Below are 18,526 nucleotides of genomic sequence, written 5' to 3'. Positions count from 1 at the left end.
AGCCCACAAACAGCTGTGCCCTTCAGAAAGACAGCAGCAACTCTCAGGAGGAGAGAGGAAAATGGAAAGAGGGGACGAGTGGACTTACTTGTGAAAGACAGGACACTATGAACTGTGCCCACCTTAATATCTTTCTTGGCAGCACAGAAGAGACACGTACCAAGTCTCACTACCACCAAATCTAAGAAACTGCACTAAGGTTTGGGGCCAGGGAGGAGGCTCAAGAAGAGCACTAGAAGTAACCACAGAAAAGGCAAACAGAATTAGAGCTCACCTCACTGTTGTGGCCTCGTAGGTTGAAGTTAATTCTTTGTGGCGTACTCCTATCTCTGCGACAGTGACTCGAGGTGAAGGTCACCCCCACCACACCTCGCCCATTGCCTGTGGCCAACCATCCTTCTTCATAGTAGCGCCTTCTGCACACAGGCTTCTCCTTCTCACTCTTGGGGACACGCCCTTTCCAGGACAGGCAGAGGATGTTGGAATCGCTGCAAAGCAGAGGTCCATGCTCCACTGCTGCATACATACTTTTCAGTGAAGTATTTCACTTCAGAAGTACTGTGGAATTTCAAACCAAGTTCTTTTATTGGCTTATTTTTTGTGGTTAGGTTCTGTTGGTTTGTTTTTCTCCTTTAGCTACAACTGATCTAGAGTCCAATTAGGTCAATAGCTTATAAAGATCCACCAAATGCATAGTGAAAAAACTCTATAAAAGATAACATCAGTCTGCTAAGAAAGGTAATGCCTAAAAACACATGGGGTCCGTTCTCATTCTCAAGTCCTTAAGGGGAAAACATGTTAATCCTTTGGAGAAAGAGCTGTTAGTAGTGATGATGGAGAAGCTGTTCTCTTCACTTTTACTCAGTCTTCTTATTCTCAGCCTGAGATTCCAGTTTTTTGGTTTTTTGTTTGTTTTGTTTGTTTTTTGTAATGTAATTCCAGAGATAAGGGGTTACAAACACATAGATTTCAAGTAAGGCGGTAAGAATCCCTCTAGCTGGATTTCTCTATTCAACAGTTCAAATGCAGAGAATGATCACACAAGATCATCTTCCCTCTGAAGCCACCCTCTGGCACGTTTTCTGAACTAGGCAAGTTTCTGCTGTACAGCTGGAAAAGGCTGCATAAAGGGAAAGGCACACTAACGTGCAAAGTCAGAGCAGAGCTCATGCAGACAGCAGCCAAAGTTTTCACAAGAAAATCACTCCTTCCTCCACTGTTCACAGCCAGAAGCTTCCTGTCTCAAAGACCGGCCCTGTATCCCTAGGAACACGAGGCTTCCTAGAATGACTCTTCCATGGACCGGAACAACCCTCAGTGCCATAGAGACTGGAGCAAAGCCCCTTCCCTCAGCAGAGGTGGAGGCCAGCAGGTCACTGAGTGTGAGTAAACTGCTATCTAAATGGACCAAGTATTTCCCTTAGTTTGCTCCTACTTCTTGCTTACAGAGAGTCAAGCTACAGGATTCTGTTTCTCCTTTCTCTCATTTCCCTGCTTTTTCACTCATAAAGATCATGTATTTTTCTGCCTTAATGAAAAAGCAATCTTAGAATTATGTCTATTAAATAACATTCTTCTCAGAGCCAAATCTTTAAACCATCTACCCAAGCATGTGTATCAGAGTTCTCCAAGCTGCACCACCTCCCAAGACCGGCTCCAAGTGCTGCTAAAAGATACCTTCCTGTTCACATTCAAGCCTGTTCACATCTTTAGACCAAGAAAAGCTTTTCTCGATATTATTTTGTAATTGGCAGTTCCAATTAATATTTTAAAATAGCATATATATGCAGAAAAGATAAACAATAAATAAAAAATTCAAAGAGCTGAAGACACAAAGGAATCCGCTCCTTTTCAGATCTGTCCCCTTACTGCAGCCACCACCACAGTGAAAGTTACTGAACTTCAATCCAGAGTTTTAAGTCTGCTCCTTCTTTACACTGGAGAGATTTTCTTTAGACTTGATCTGCGCGATTTTTTCTTCTGTGAAGTTGCTTTTGCCCATGAACACTGTAAGGAAAATCTGCCATTAGTGACAGGCTGTCCTCCATGGACTCCTGACTCCCAACAGTAGAAAGTTGTTCCATCTGATGCTTAAATTAATTTTTTAATTTTCATCAGTTACAAAACTCTTGATGTTCGGAATGTCTTCTTATGAAAAAGTTTATATGATGAGAAAAAGTTTTACACATGTAGACACACTCTTCAAATGGCACTTGATATGTTTGTTTTCCCCGTCAATTCAGGAACCGTCAGATTATTCATGCCTTGAAGGTCCTGGATGGACTCTTCCAACTCTGTAAACAACAATGACAACAATTTTTACAGCAGCAAGTGAGAGTTCTAATAACTGAAGACTAGCTTTTATATTACAGCTGTCTGATGAAGCCACTGATTAGAATAGCCGGTGAAATTCAATAGTGAATGGAGATGAACAGAAAACATATCAGGAGGAGTCACCTGCATTACCTCTGTCTATGGCTTTGCACTGTCCTTTCTAAGACTCTGGGGCTCAATGTGATACATTTCCCTATTGAAAACTTGCCTTGAACAAGCTTTCTCAAAAATGAAACTCAAGAGAAACCCAGTAAAGTTAGCAGATTTGTAGGGTTTTGGTTTTTTTCCGTCATTAAAAGATATTCCTTAATAACACAAGGCAACAAAGGCCTCTAAAAGGCCTTGATTCTAATGGCCAGCAGGTCACTGCCTTGAATAAGTATAGCTGTTTACTCGGCCTTCAATTCCTTTACTGGCTACAAACTCCCAGACCAGTGGTTCTCAACCTCCCTAATGTTGCAACTCCTTAACAGAATTTCTCATGTTGTAGTGATCCCCCAACCATAAAAATATTTTCACTGCTATTGCATAGCTGTAATTTTGCTATGGTTATAAATTTTAATGTAAATATCCTATATACAGATGGTCTTAGGTGAACCCTATGAAAGGATTGGTCAACACTTTAAAAGAGGGTCTCAACACACAGATCATTCTTTGCTGTCTTCCCTGTACTGCTATTTGCACCAATTTGCAAAGGCAACAGTGACTAAATTGTCAGTCATATCAAGATTCAGAAATGTAACCACAGTAAGAGGCTATGGAATCTTAACGCCAAATTATCTTCAAAATTGTCCAATTTAGGATTACTCCTGCTATAATGAAATACTATGACCAAAATCAAGTTGGGGAGAAAGGATTTATTTGGCTCACACTTCCACACTGTACTTCATCACTGAAGGAAGTCAGGACAAGAACTCACACAGGGCAGGAACTCAGAGGCAGGAACTGATGCAGGGGCCATGGAGAGGTGCTGCTTACTGGTTTGCTCCCCATGGCTTGCTCGGCCTGCTTTCTTATAGAATTTAGGACTAGCAGCACAGGGATTGTACCACCCACAATGGGTCAGACCCTAATTAGGAAAATTAAGATTGTGAGCTATATAGCAGACTTCCTCACACTCTTCCCAGGAGCTCTCAGAGCCAACAGACCTCTGTGGGCGCTTGGGACTTGCTTGATCTGAAATTTACCATTTGGATCTCGGTCCCCAGAAACAGCTAATGTCCTACGAGCAGATCTTATAGAGGTATTTTTATTTCTTTTCCTTTCTTTTCTTTTTGGTTTTGAAACAGAATTTTTCTGTGTAGTCCTGGCTGTCCTGAAACTCTCTGTAGACCAGGCTGGCCTCAAACTCAAGGGATTCATCTGCCTCTGCCTCCAGAGTGCTGGAATTAGAGCTGTGTACTATCAAAACATTTCCTCAATTGAGTTTCCCTCTTTTTAGATGACCCTAGCTTGTATCAAACCAACCTAAAACTAGCCAACTAATGACCTTCATAATAAAAACTAAAATTTGTATTTGTTTCAAAAGCTAAGAATATGAACTCATAGTGAAGTAATTCATGGTGAAGTAAGGCAAAGAATATACTTTAAATAACCAGGAAGGAAAAAGAACTAAATGACCATTTTAAAATGTTTTTAAATGATATAATGACATAAAAATATAATGTCCTGTACTTGGCACAGCTTTGATTATTATTATATTTAATCTAAGACTTCCAGTCAGGAGTTGATGGCATACACCTTTAATCCCAACATTTGGAAGGCAGAGGCAGGTGGATCTCTGTGAGCTGGAGGTCAGCGTCATCGGCAGCACCAGTTCCAACAGCCAAGGCTAAGAGAGACCCTATCTCAAGAAACATCAACAATGATGAAAAGAGACTTCAGTTCTTCGAACGTGTTCATATTACACTGGTTTTGCTACCAGTTAAAATCACCGTTACACTAACCCTTTAATGAAAATCTAACCAAGGCCAACTCTTAACAAACTTACAAGATGGTAAGTATAAGGGGAAAAATAGAATATGTAAGAAATATGTAATTCAGGCTAGAGAGGTGGCTCAGAGGTTAAGAAGCACTGACTGCTCTTCCAGAGGTCCTGAGTTCAAATCCCAGCAACCACATGGTAGCTCACAACCATCTGTAATGGGATCTGACTCCCTCTTCTGGTGTGTCTGAAGACAGCTACAGTGTACTCACATACATAAAGTAAATAAAAATCTTTTTTAAAAAAGGAAATATGTAATTCTCTCGACTAACGAATCGCAAATGTTGACTCCCCAGGTTAAGCACATACCCCAACCATCTGTCCAGCCATCTAGCAAATGCCTCAGTTAGCTTGATACAAAGGAGCATAATCTTATGTTTTCTTTCTGATTTAGAGACTAATTGAGTGAAAAAAAGAAGCAAAAGGGAAAAAATATGACTGGTTCCAGGTGTGGTTGAGGAGAAAGATTATTGTAGATAAAAAAGGAGAGTCTAGGCTGGACTGAGGTGAGAGTGGAGGGGAGAGACGGGAACCTGGTACAGCATCTAGGAGGCCCAAAGAAGAGTAGACAAAATGGTTGATTAAATAGAGAAGGGCACCTGGAGGAAGAGCAGCCCAGCCTCTGGCTGAAGATATTTAGGTAGGGGACTGAGCAGCCAGGAGGGCCCTGTAACAGGCTGGGACTGAGGGATGCAGGGGGAAGCTGGCAGCCAGGTCTGCCTTAATGTTAAATAGGCACCTTAGCCATTGGTCCCAGGTTTGAAATCTAGCTAATTTCTGGGGACAAGGTCTCAAATGGTAAATTTCAGGTCAAGCAAGTGCCAAGTGCCCACAGAAGCCCGCTGCTCAGAGAGCTCCTGGGAAGAGTGTGAGGGCGTCTGCCATATAGCTCAGTAATAACCTATGCCTGAGGTATGTGCCCTAACACTGAGCTGTACTCCCAGTCCAGTTCTACTAACACTCTAGGGAGATTCCGCACTTAGTAAAGTCTCGACTAGTTCCACTGCTATAAGTAATTCCCAGGTAGTTGAAGCAGTAACTACCGTGGACAAGAACAAAACTGGGATTCAAAGGGCTTATGAAGTACGTTCTGGTCTGTCAAGTATCCATGATCACTTGAATCTGAGCTTCCAGGAAGGTAGAGATCAGAAACAAAGTTGAGTTAGCCACAACAGCAAGGGAAAAGAGGAGGATGGAGAAACAGGTGTGTGTCGGAGGACAGTTCAGGAACGGACCTGCGTGAGGAGTATCCTGACTGCTTGTGAGAATGCTCCAAGAAAACAAGAATCCTGTGTCGTCAGTTTCTTCAGACCATAGAACTGTTCTTGGAATGTTTCTGTGCTCCTCCCAGGTGTAGTGGACAGGAGAGTGTTTATCTCAGATTACTCATTATTGCTTGCTGTTGTTACTCAACTAAATATTTAAACTATCTTTTACATGCCCCTATGGAAAAATATGTTTTTGCCATTTTGGCTTGTCCTTGTGATAGTTTAGAGCTTGAACTCATGAGAACTTTACTCATGTGACCTTTCTTAACCTCAGAGTATAAACTGTCTGATGCTCTGAATAAAGCTGGATATTCCATGATACTTTTTAAAAAGATTTACTTATTTTTTTTTATTTATATAAGTACATTGTAGCTGTCTTCAGACATACCAGAAGAGGGCATCGGATCCCATTACAGATGGTTTTGAGCCACCAAGTGGTTGCTGGGAATTGAACTCAGGACCTCTGGAAGAGCAGTCAGTGCTCTTAACCTCTGAGCCATCTCTCCAGCCTCCTTCCACACTTTGTCCACCTCACTTTTTATCTTCATTCTCCCAGGTCCCACTGCCTCTGGAGTGGTGACAGGAATCTAATGGCAAACTCTAACATTCCACATCAGGTAAAGGTGGGAGATGCAGCTAGGGAGTCTAAGAAAAGTTAAGAGAGTTCAGAGTAAAGAATAAATTGAAAAGAGCAACCACAGGGCACTTAAGGAGGAAATGTTTCCCGAGCAACAGCTGTAGGCACAGGCTGAGCGGGCACTGGGAACGCACAAATCAGTGATGTCTAAGCCCTGATCCAAGCAGCACCAGCATGGTGGGAGAAGTCAGGCAAAACCAGCTTTGCTATGAAAAGATCAATGCTGCAAACATTAGCCAACAAGTACTCAAGGCAGAGCTGAAAGAATCTTGACGCACCTGAGTGCTTGGTAGCACTGTCAGTGCAGCAACAGTAAACCAAAGACAAACCTGGGCCAAACGAGGCAACTTTAGTGACTTCAGTTTTTGTCTTACTTGAGAAAAAGTTAAAAACATGTTAAGACTGAATATGGGGCTGGAGAAATAGTTACTGGTTAAGATCACTGGCTGCTCTTGCAGAGGACCTGGGTTCAATTCCCAGTACCCACAACTTAGAGGACACACTATTCTAGTCTGTGTATACATAGGCACACATGTGGTACACACACATACATGTGGGCAAACACACACTTTTTTTTTTTTGAAGTGGCCCAGATTAGGTAGGAATTTCAAGGAAAGAAAAGAAAAAACAAATTATATTGCTGAAGTTAGGAAAACCTCAATGTTATGGATTAGAATTAATATAGTTAATAGAAACAATGCTTTATGTGGGATTCTACTTAACTTTGTAATAATTGTAACTTTTTTTCTACATCTAAATCTATAAGCAATAGAATGGGCTTAAAGAATAAAGGAAATAAGGAAAGGTCTCTGGATAAAACAGACAGACGATCCTGGAGAGGCCCTAATGACCAAAGAGAAACAGCAGGCAGTGCAGTGGCCTGCACTGGACAAGGGTGGGCCTTGTCCAAACTGTGAGGTCAGAGGTCTCAGACTGAGCTCAGTGCTTTCCAGACTCTGAGAGGCCACTAATCTGACAACCTGTTTTCAGGTTGGGCAGATCAACCTCCACTGCAGTCGCCAGACCCACTGGGCAGCTGCCTGCTTCTCAGGCTCCCCAACTGGACCTGTCTGTGACCCCGAGTCTAGGAGTGAGGACATCAAAGCAAACATAGGAAGGCATTACGAAGAGTTGCCCGGCTGCCACACAGTGGTCAGTGACTGTCGGACATTGCTTTTGTTACTTTGTTGACATTCTACCATTTATAAAATCTGGAATAAAATGGAAGGCTATTCAAAGACTATCCACTCTGACTCTATTCTAAAAGTAGGATAAAGAATAATGCAGAAAGTATTATTCCAATCACAACTGAAAGGCAAGACAAAACCCCTCTTACTGGATGGCCTCATGACAGTGAACTACTGATTCAGAGAAGCTGAGCAAGACCTAAAGGTTTCTGTCTTACCAAGGGCCCATGGCTTACCTTCACATTCGCAACCTCCTAGAGATAACAACCCTTTACAAACACTTACATCAAGGTTCAAAGATTGCAAGTGAGGTTTTCAGAACTCACCAGTCTATGAGTAACAGAAATAAGATTCGACATCTCACCAATGTCCATACTTTTTCCACTGAACTACACTGCCAAGATTAACAATAGTCATTTCCACTCCACGCCCATGTGGTTGTGAAATAGGAAAGGCCATGTGATTATTTGATGAGAATAAAAATGAATCAAGACCAAATTTGACCGTTCTTAGACTCCAAAATATCTAGAGGAAATAACAAATGATTTAAAGGAAGAAAATAGTAAATCTCAGGAATGGCAAGTTAGGAGCAGCCATTTTTTTCTTTTTTTTTTTTTTTTTTCTTCTTCTTTTTTCTTTTTTTCGGAGCTGGGGACCGAACCCAGGGCCTTAAGCGCTCTACCACTGAGCTAAATCCCCAACCCCGGAGCAGCCATTTTTAGATGCTAAATTATTAAGGCATCATGTTTTGTAGTATCTTTTGTATATGCTATTATATGAAAGTTAACTTAGTTAAAATAGGGGTTACGTCCGATTCTTAGTATTTACTGATAAATCCACTCTGTGAATACAGATGCAAGCCACTGGATTTTTTAAATAAAGTACATAACAACACTCAAAAAGAGAAATAACAAACAGCCAAAGGGGAATTTAAATTTACAAAGCCCCAGACTTAGAAGTAGCTTCCCAGCACTCATGGTCACTCAGGACAATGTGGATGCCGACGACAATTATTCTCCAGTTCTGGTTTGCCTTTCCAGAAAATCTGGCAAAATGATGAAAGTGATTAAAACCAACACTGGCAAGGATAAAACTAAGAATCAACCAAAGATGCTCACAAAATGTGCTATTCAATATCATCCCAAATTCTAATTGATATATTATCATAAGGCGAAAAGTCATATAAAAGTGGAATATACCTAAAGTCACCTTTATCTACATGTATAGTTAATAGCTAGCAGAATTTAATGAAAACATATTAACAGAGTTAAGACTAGAAAACACAACTGCTATAGTCTGAGTAAATGTCTGTGTGCCCCTAAATCGTCCTTAGACCCTGGTATTCAGGGTGACACTATGGGTGGGACCTTGAGCTGAAAAGATGGCGCAATGGGTAAGAGCACTTACTCTTTCAGGAGAGCCAGCTTCAACTCCCAACTCACCAACATCTGTAACTCCAGGTCAAGACATGCAATGCTCTCCTTCAACCTCGAAGAGGTTGGTACACAGGTGTGCATGCAGGCAAAACACTAATACACATAAATTAAAATAAACTTCTAAAGACGTTTAAGAGGCAGGCACCTTGAGAAGTGATTCTACCACGAGAACTTCACCCTCATGACAGGCTCCAACAAGTTTACTTATCCCTTTTACAATATAAAGATACTACAAGGTGCAGAGCTCCCTAGACACCAAATCTACTCAAACCTTTGACCTTGGACTCCTCAAGTCCAGAAATAGGAGCAATAAATTTCTATTTTTCACAATTACTCAGTCTAGAGAGTTGCTATAGTAGTAGAAGGAATGAAGAGAGTAAAACAAGAACAAATCCAAGATGACAAGTTAGCCAGTGTGTTTACTAGTCCCTTCCCAACTCCCACTAAAATGACAGGGATAAAAGAAAAAGATGCAGCAAACGGAGAGACCAGGGTTGGGCCTTCTAAATTACTAAGACAACTGCAGTAGATAAGATCAGACTGACAGAGAAGTGCCAAAGAGCCTTTGATTCAGTCAAGTAAGCAAACTCCCTTGACCAACTGCCCTGTTATATGAGATCTGGCTATGGCACAGGCCTCAGAGCTGCAGACTTTGACTCTGGCAAGCGTTCTTGTACCAGTAACAGGCAGTGGAAGACAAGGGAAGGGAAGCAGCACTGCAGCTAACTGGAGTGGGAGCAACGAGATGACTGGAAATCAAGACAGACTCAGAAAAGCAGTGAAATCCCTTAGTGATCTGCAAGGCTCACAGGTGGCCACTACTAGACATGGGCAGAGGACCAGAAATTCAACTGTGGGCATTCTAGAATCCTACCCTCCTACTTAGTGAAGTAACCATCTCAAAGGGAAGTGGAATCTAGCTTTAATCATTCTACATGGATGAGAGGTGCTTTGCTTTTCCAACTGTGTGTGACATGCTGACACAGCAACTTGAATAAAGGCGAGCTCACCTTCCAAATACACTGTGATATGTTTACTTGAAGGACACTTACCTGTCTTAGCTCACCTTCCAAATACACTGTGATGTGTTTACTTGAAGGACACTTACCTGTCTTCCAGAACTCTAACTGCAGAGTACCTGCTAATGGACGAACGACACATAGTGTGGTACATACATAAACACTGTTATCCTCCAACCTTAACAACCTGGCACATGGTACAACATCAACTCTGAAAACACTATGTGAAACCTAAAAAGCCAGTCACAAAATGTTAAACAAGTATGGACAAACACTAACATGAGGTACTCAGAATGAATCTGGAGGTTAACAGAGCTCAGTTCCAATTTTAGAAAAATTGCAGTGTTGTACGGTAGGGCATCTGTACAGTACTGTGAACACAGAATTACATACTGGAAATGGTTAAAATACATATTTTATCAACATATTATTTATCATTTATCAACAATATAACATATCATAAAATAGTATACTTTATCACAGTAATTTTTTCCAAAAAAGAATTATGAAAATTGGAGCTGGAAAGATGGGGCTCAGCTGTTTAGAGCACTGGTCTTCTGGAGGTCCTAAATTCAATTCCTAGCAACCACATGGTGGCTTACAACCATCTGTAATGGAATTCTGATGCTCTCTTCTGGTGTGTCTGAAGACTATAACAGTGTACTCACATACATAAAATAAAATAAATCTTAAAAAAAAAAGAATTATGAAAATTATATAAAATGCCAGGCTTGGTGACAAATATCTGTAATCCCAGCACTCTGGAGGTCAAGGCAAGAGCATCAGGATTTGAGAGGCCTGCATAGTCTATATGAGTTTGTTTCAAAAACAAATTAATCAGCAACAGAACTATAAAGACAAGAAAAAGGGGGTTGGGGACTTAGCTCAGTGGTAGAGCGCTTACCTAGGAAGCACAAGGCCCTGGGTTCGGCCCCCAGCTCCGAAAAAAAAAGACAAGAAAAATACTTGTTTCGCATCAAGCATAGTACTATTGATGGTCTTGACTGTAATGGACAATGAGCACGAGGACAGACAGATCTACTGGCATGTCCAACTCAGTGATGCAGCACAACAGCACGTACTTAGCCCACTCAAGCCCATGTCCCACCCCAGACCACAAATGAAAAGAAAGATAATAGAAATGTCATGTGATATTTTGCTAATTTTCATACTTAAACTGATAAAATTTCATTGATAACACAGCAGAAAACAATGAAGCCCAAGTATCTGTCACCACAGAGCTATCCATTTCCTTTCTGAGTGGGATGAAGGTAGGCTGACCCCATGACAGGCTTCAAATTGGCAGTCCAGGAGACTAGGCTTAAGAACTGGGCAAGTCTAAGCAAGCCCAGGCAAGACAGTTACTAGAAAAACCCCCAGGCTCCAGCCCCCACACCCCAATGGTTCTGGAATGCCTAGAGCTAGAGTAAGATACAGCTCATCTACCCTAGAATTTCCCTAATCTGCTTTAAATTGGGCCTATAAGCTCACTTGGTTGTCTATCTTGGTAGTGGGAGACCACAGCATGCTGAACTTCTGCAGAATAAAACACGCTTTGTGTTTACATACTATCTTGAATCTGAGTTACCATTCTTAGGCCACTCGTGGACCCTTATATTACCATTCTACATCTGATGTGAAATGCTACAGCTTTATGTAATTGGAATATTTGAAGATTTTGCAATGAGCTAAGAACCAAGAGGGGCAAATGAGGTTTTAAAAGGAGAGACAAGAAAGTGATATGGGCAAAGAATCCAAAGACAGCTCTTGGCAACCAACTGGAAGCCTGGCATGGGCATACTCCAGTGAAAGTCTACTTTTTCATCTGCACAAAGACTGTTTGCTCTGCTCTAGATCAAGAATACTTACAAAGACCAGAGGGCTGGACAGATGGTTCACTAAAGAATTCACACTACAGCATCTCTCAGGAAGAAACAAACAGTGCTGTCCAGGAGTGTTACCATTTACAAAGCCCTGGAGCTGGGCCCTTGGGTGGTTGGCTACGCCCACCTACAGGCCACTCACTGTCAAGTTCTTATGAAATGAGCCCCACAGCCTCTATGACAACCAACTCTTTCCTTTATATCTCTCAGCCCACACCCACTGGTCAAACGCTAGCATTCCCCAGAGCCCTACAGAAGACCTTGTCTTCTCATTCCACCTAGGACAATCAACTATAATATCAACTGTCATCCTTACACAGAAAGCTTAAATACCTAACACATCTTAATATCCTTCTACTTTTTATCAAAACAAAACAAAGTTTATCTAAATAATCAGTGATATTATAGGACTGGGCAGGCCAGATAGACTTTACATGTGATTAGAGAGTTGAAACTTTCAACCCTACCCCTAGCCTCTAGGGATGGGGAGGGGCTCAAGGCTGAGTTCAAACATGAAGCCAATGAAGTTAACAAGAGCCCACATGCTGGTGAACACATGGAGACATCAAGATTCCACAAGAAAAAAGGCACAAGAGCTTAGCAGCCAGGATGCCCCCATCCCATCTACACCCACAGTGTCTCTTCAACTTGGCTGTTCCCAGCTGTACACCTCATCACAATCATCATGGTAAGCAGGGTTTTTGTTTTGTTTTCTTTTCTTTTAATGTCAACTCATCCAACCTGGCAAGGTAACAAGGAGCCCCAGATTTGCAGCTGATAGTCAGAAGGACAGGCAGCTCTTCAAGACTTGTAGCTGGTATGGGCCATGAGACAACTAAAATCAGAGGGTCTGACATGAAGTACACATGGAGAAAGTCAGAACTGAACTGAACTACAGGTCTCAACCTGTGTCAGAGAACTTGTGTTGAGGCATTATGGTGGATCACTCATACAGTGTATTTAGTCACAAGTGATTTAAAGGTGCAATCACTAGAGCTGAGGATGTAGCTTTCTGGAACAGCATTTACCGAGCATGTGAGAGACCCTAAATTTGATCCCAGGTCAGGAAGAAAAAAACATCTTGTAATCACTAAACGATAACCTTTCAATTCCCTTGATCGCTGCATATGGGTTCAGAATGCACACAGAACATTCAAACTAACTTTCGGATCCAATTGGCAGAGTTCTCAAATTCACACAGGTAACTATGTTCATAACCAATGGACCAAAAGATAAACAGTCATTTTCCATAACCTCAAAAGTCAGTAGATGACAAGTGTGGTAACGCACACTTTAATCCTACTGCATGGAAGGCAGAGGCAAAGGAATCTCTGTGAATTTGAGGCCAGCCTGGGCTACATAGCTAGCAGGCTTCAGAACACCCAGAAGCATAGAAACACCCTGTCTCAAAGAACCAAACCAAACCAACCAACCAAACAAGTGAGTAGAGTGTGTGGCTAACCAATAAGTGGCTCTAAGGAGATATGGGCCAACAAGGAAGGACAGTACCCCGGAGTTACCTAATGTGAATGAATACGCTCTAGGAAAACTTAAATCCACAATGTTATTGTCTTATTATTATTACAGGTTCACACACACTATGGCAAAACATCAGGGTACAACTTCTGGGGACTGGCCCTCCTTCCACCTTGCTGAGACAAGGTCTCTTTTGTTGTTTCTGCTGCTTCATACCTAAGGGCAGCTGGTTCACAAGCTGAGTACTAGGACTACAGATGTGCATCATCACATCTGGTCATTCTACATGGATTCCAGAGCTCACACTGGGGTCAGAAGGCTTATGAAGCAAGTGTTTTCACCTAATGAGGCATCTTGCTAGCCAAAATTAGCAGAGTTTAGAACAGGACTTAAGAGAGCATTTCTTCTGATAGCTAGCTCTTCCTGTGCATATAAAATATAATTTAAAATGCTTTATTTATATTTAATTCTCCAACAAACATCTTTCTTTCACATCAAGTTACCCTGATGACTGACTAAACATCGGTGCCATTTCACTGAGCTCAAACAATGCTATGAAAATGGGCTCTAATGTCTTACAAAGCTGAACAACTTTCCTCTTAGACATACTCAATTGAAGAATTTTGTGCCTGTATATTTGTACTAAAAGTCAAAGTCACAGCATATTAATAAACAAGAAACTAGTCCGATACCTGCAAAAAAAAATGCAACTGGAAGAAATATTTCCCATCAATTGCACCACACAATCTGGCTAAGCATGAGCCCAACTGCAATAGTCAGAAGCATCTGACCACTCAGACAGATGTTTAATTAACTTTATTTTAATAAACAAAAAGTCTGACCTTGGGAAAAGTTCTCCAGGCAGGTTTGGTGTTCATCTCCCCCACGTGCCCATTGTGCGGTCTTGTGATGCTGGCCTTTTATTTAGCTTTCAACTGTTGCAGTTCCAGTTTTACTGTCCTGTTGGCCGTGCTTACTTCTGACCCGGTGCCTGGCTATGCTGCTCAGACTCCTGAGCTCAAGCAGTTCTCCCACCTCAGCTTCACACACTGTGTTTGTCCATGTTTCACTTTAGTTCTGTTTTTGTATTTTTCAAGTTTTTTTTTATGTATATAAGTGTTTTGGTTGCATGTATATGTGCCACATGGGTGCCAGAAGAAAGTGACTAGATCCTTGGAAATGGAGTTAACAGTTAAGCTTCCACATGTCTGAGATTAAACTCAGGCCCTCTGCAAGAGCAGCAAATGTTAATTGCTGAGCCATCCCTGAGGCCCTTAGGCGTTTTGAAACGGAATGTCATTATGTAGCCTAGGCTGGGCTGGAACTCAAGACTGTCCTGTCTCCCCAGTGCTGGAATTACTGGCATGTACCACACATGGCTTCTGTTAATTACTAATGCAAGGGTCAGGTGTCTTCCCAAGTTAAAAATCTTTACATCTGTAACAAAATGGTCCCTTCTAGACCTCTTGAGCTCATCTGAACAGCACCACTCTGTCAGTCACCATGGGAGTGGCCACTTTCTACACCATGTATCAGTTTTCCCAGAAATGCATTAATTTGGTGCAAAAGTAACTGCAGTTTTTGTACTGTTCAATTTGTCACCTGATACTAGCACACAAGCTAAAATAAATGTGGTTCTTTTATGCACCACCTTATTATATATGTTGTTTTTTTGCTAAGGACTGCTAAGCTGATAAACTGCACCCAAAATTGCACCTGCAGCCAACAGTGGTCAACAGAAAGAGCCTAAGTGTTCTCCATGACAATGCCCAACACTGTGTCATAAAATCAACACTTTAAAAGTTGAACAATCAGGCTGTAAGTCACCTGATCTCTCTACGTCTGACTACTCAAATATTTAGTATTTTGCAGAGTAAGGCTGTCAAGTCCTGAAGCACAAGTTCTTACACTACACTAATAAACAAAAGTATTTCTTACTGGCAGAATTACGTTGATTATAAATTTCCATTTTGATTACTAAAGATGTTTTTGAGTCTAGTTACAATTATTTAAAATGCTCCATCGGAAAATGCAAATCCTAACAGAGAGAAGATAGGTCTTCCTCTAGACACCTGTATGAAAGACATGAGGAGGGGGTTGGTGCTGGCACCCAGGCTCTGTCTGTCTCTGTCTCTGTCTCTGTCTCTGTCTCTGTCTCTCTCTCTCTCTCTTTTTAAGATTTATTTATGTATTATATATAAGTACACTGTAGCTGTTAGACACACAAGAAAAGGGCATCAGATCCCATTACAGATGGTTGTGAGCCACCATGTGGTTGCTGGGAATTGAACTCAGGACCTCTGGAAGAGTAGTCAGTGCTCTTAACCACTGAGCCATCTCTCCAGCCCCAGGTTCTGTTTCCTTGACAAAGAGTAGAGAATGCTAGCCTGTGACGGAAGTACTGAGGGAAGGAAGCTAAGCAAGGGACTGGGGAGGGGGTGGAAGGTTCCAGCGTCTGCCATACATTCATCCTTTCAAGCTCCACACTGGTCTCTGGTCTAGACTCTGCAGACAGGCTGACCCATCCAATAAACTACCTTTCTCATTTTGATCCAATTAGGACTCTTACTTGATACCAAGATTTCCTTGACTAACAGAGGGCTCTAGAGCTCTTTTTTTTTTTTTTTTCATTGTTTTAGAAGAGGCAAGGCAGAAACCTATGGTGGTCCCAAAACAAGCCACAGTTCATCCTAAAAGATAGTGTTGGCTGGTTATTGAACAACAGATTAATTCCTCCGGTTAGCCATTAACTGCTAGGTGAGAAGGGAGTTAATCACTGTTCCACACTGTGGCTCTATGAGTACAATACATGAGAAAGAAAGCAAAATTTGGAGATAAAACCAAAGAACCCATGCCAGCCAGGCATGGTGGTATAGGTCTTTAATGCCAATGGGAAGCAGAAGTAGAATGGGTTCCAAGTTTGAATCTATCCTGGTTTGCATAGCTGGTTCCGGGCTAGCCAGGACTACATAGTGAGACCTTATCTTTAGAAAAACAAGCAATAATTAAAAAAAAAAAAGTCTGTTGTAATGGCACATGCTTGTAATGCCAGCACTGGGAAGGCAGAGGCAACAAGACCCATGGAGTTCACTTGCTGGCCGGCCAGCCAGCTTACCAAATTCTTAAATTCCAGAAGAGTCTCAAAACAGAAAGTAGGCAACACATGAGGAAAGACATCTAAGATAGCCTCTGACTACACACATAATTTGCAATCGAAAGCAAAAAGCCTACCAAAAGGGTTAGAGCCAGATAGAACCCCTGAGGACACGTAGTAGGGGCAACTGGGTGTAGGCCTGTAAATGATATGCCTCTGGCCCACCTAACTCATTCTACTACTGGCACTAGGCCACGTGATTAGTCTGGGTGGGCAGAAAAGAGCTGTCTCTCCAGAGTATGGGAAAAGAGGGCTGAACTTCCTAACTCGATGGTAACAAAATCATAGACACAGGCTATACCCCACAGTGGAAAGACCTGCTCAGCATGGTCTGCGCATTACTAATCCCTAAACATTTCAACATAAGGGAGCACTTCCTCACTCCTCAGAACTCACTGTTGGTTTCCTATCAACCACAAACAGATGGCATCTCAGAAGAGCGCTGTTTCCATTATGCCAGCTTGGCAGGAAGCACACCTGCCGCCACCTGAAACACCACCTTTACACGGAAGATTCCCAAGCACAACTAGCATCCTACTGGGTGCCAACTGATAAGCATCCTTAAAGCATTCGGGGTGTGTGGGGCTGTGTCCTTACAGCTCAACAGTAAAACAGATGAAGGAGCACATCACATCCTACCGTAGCCACAGAAACAGTAGTCTTTCATTGCAGTTCCACCACAGGGGTCAGGCGGGACCGCTGCCTGATTACACTGGGATGGGAGCCAGTCTTACTAACAGTCATGTGTATACAAATCTGAGCAGATAATAGTACATCAAACCAGGAGGACACTTGGGCAGATGAGAAACGATCAACTTCAGATGCAGTAATACATCTGCTTTTTTCTGTTATACCAGTCCTGGAGACTGAACCTAGGGCATCATGCATGGGAAAGGCTGCAAGTGTTCTAACCAATGAGCTGCAGCCCCAGCCTTCTTTAAAAGTGCATGCACATTAGAAGTGTGCATCCTGTTTCTATAACCTTAACACAGGTTTCCTAGCTGACACCTTCTAATTATTCCAAGACCAAGAGAATGAGAGACTACTCAAATTATTCCCGAGAAAGGATGCATGGAAATTACTCTATTCACACGGAGGCAAACATGAAGAAAGGGTGTTTGTTCCGTTACAGGGTCCCAAAGTGCTCTTAATGCTCTCAGGATGTACCTGCCAATCAAAAGGGCTTTAGTCCTTCACTGCTTTCCTGCCTGTTCAGCAACCAAACTGTTGATCCAGGGTTCCCTGTGGAGAGTGAGTCTAAATTATCTTTAGCTCTGTGCTCATGCTGTACACCTGGGTTTACACCCACCAGCAGCTCTGTTCTTGAAATAAATACCAAAACCTTTAAACATGGCTTACAAGGGCCAGCATGATCTTTCTCACCAAGGCCAAAGGACAGAAGCTGAGGCAGGCAGAATTCTATGAGTTTGAGGCCAGCAAGATCTAAATATTGAGTTAGTTGGAAGATAATCAAGGTTACATGGTGAGACTCTTGTCTCAAAATAAATAAATTAAATATATAAAAAGGAAGAAACAACCCATACAGTAGAAACTATGATAAAAGACAAAGTTTGCCTCCATAAGAAATTTCAACTTTGATATATCAAAATGTCATAAAGCTGAAGAGCAAATACTGAAAATATTTATAATACACATGTGAGAAAATACAGTATATAGTAAATTCCAAGTTACTAAAAAAATATTACTCGCCTAAGTGCTTGCACTATGGCAACAACTATTCTCTCACACACATTCCAATCATATGACATGTCCAAACTCACATTCCAAATGCCATTAAACTACATACTCCTTCCCACTGTATCCGATGCTTGTGATTTCCCCATAGCCAGGGGTTCCTCTAAAGTAGACATTCACTGCAGCTTCCTCAGCCAACGGCTACTGTCTCAGGGTTACACCATGTCCAAAAGCAACTTGGGGAGAAAGAGGTTTATTTGGCTCACATATCTAATTCCCAGTCCACTAAGGGAAGCCAGGCACTGCAGGAATTCAAACCAGGAGGGAACCTGGAGGCAGGAGTTGATGCAGAACCCATGGAGAGGTGCTGCTTACAGACCTGCTCAGCCTGCTTTCTCACAGAACCAAAATGGGACGGGCCCTCCCACATCAATCATTAATTAAGAAAATTCC

The 18,526-nt window shown here is 42.0% G+C and overlaps 1 protein-coding gene across 4 annotated transcripts in view; it reads right to left on the bottom strand.

Annotated features, from left to right (window-relative positions):
• Tulp4 (TUB like protein 4) overlaps positions 1 to 18,526 on the bottom strand; it is a 135,771-nt gene that overhangs the window by 101,902 nt on the left and 15,343 nt on the right. For all 4 annotated transcript variants that reach the window (XM_063270684.1, XM_008758737.4, NM_001109137.2 and 1 more), the window contains exon 2: positions 275 to 2,294. In XM_063270684.1, the coding sequence (XP_063126754.1) occupies positions 275 to 526 (252 nt within the window). In that variant the 5' untranslated portion in view covers positions 527 to 2,294. The remainder of the gene's footprint in view (positions 1 to 274; positions 2,295 to 18,526) is intronic.

The sequence above is a fragment of the Rattus norvegicus genome, chromosome 1 (genome assembly GCF_036323735.1).
Source record: "Rattus norvegicus strain BN/NHsdMcwi chromosome 1, GRCr8, whole genome shotgun sequence".
Classification (NCBI taxonomy): Eukaryota; Metazoa; Chordata; class Mammalia; order Rodentia; family Muridae; genus Rattus; species Rattus norvegicus.
This window is presented reverse-complemented; position numbering and strand designations above follow the sequence as displayed.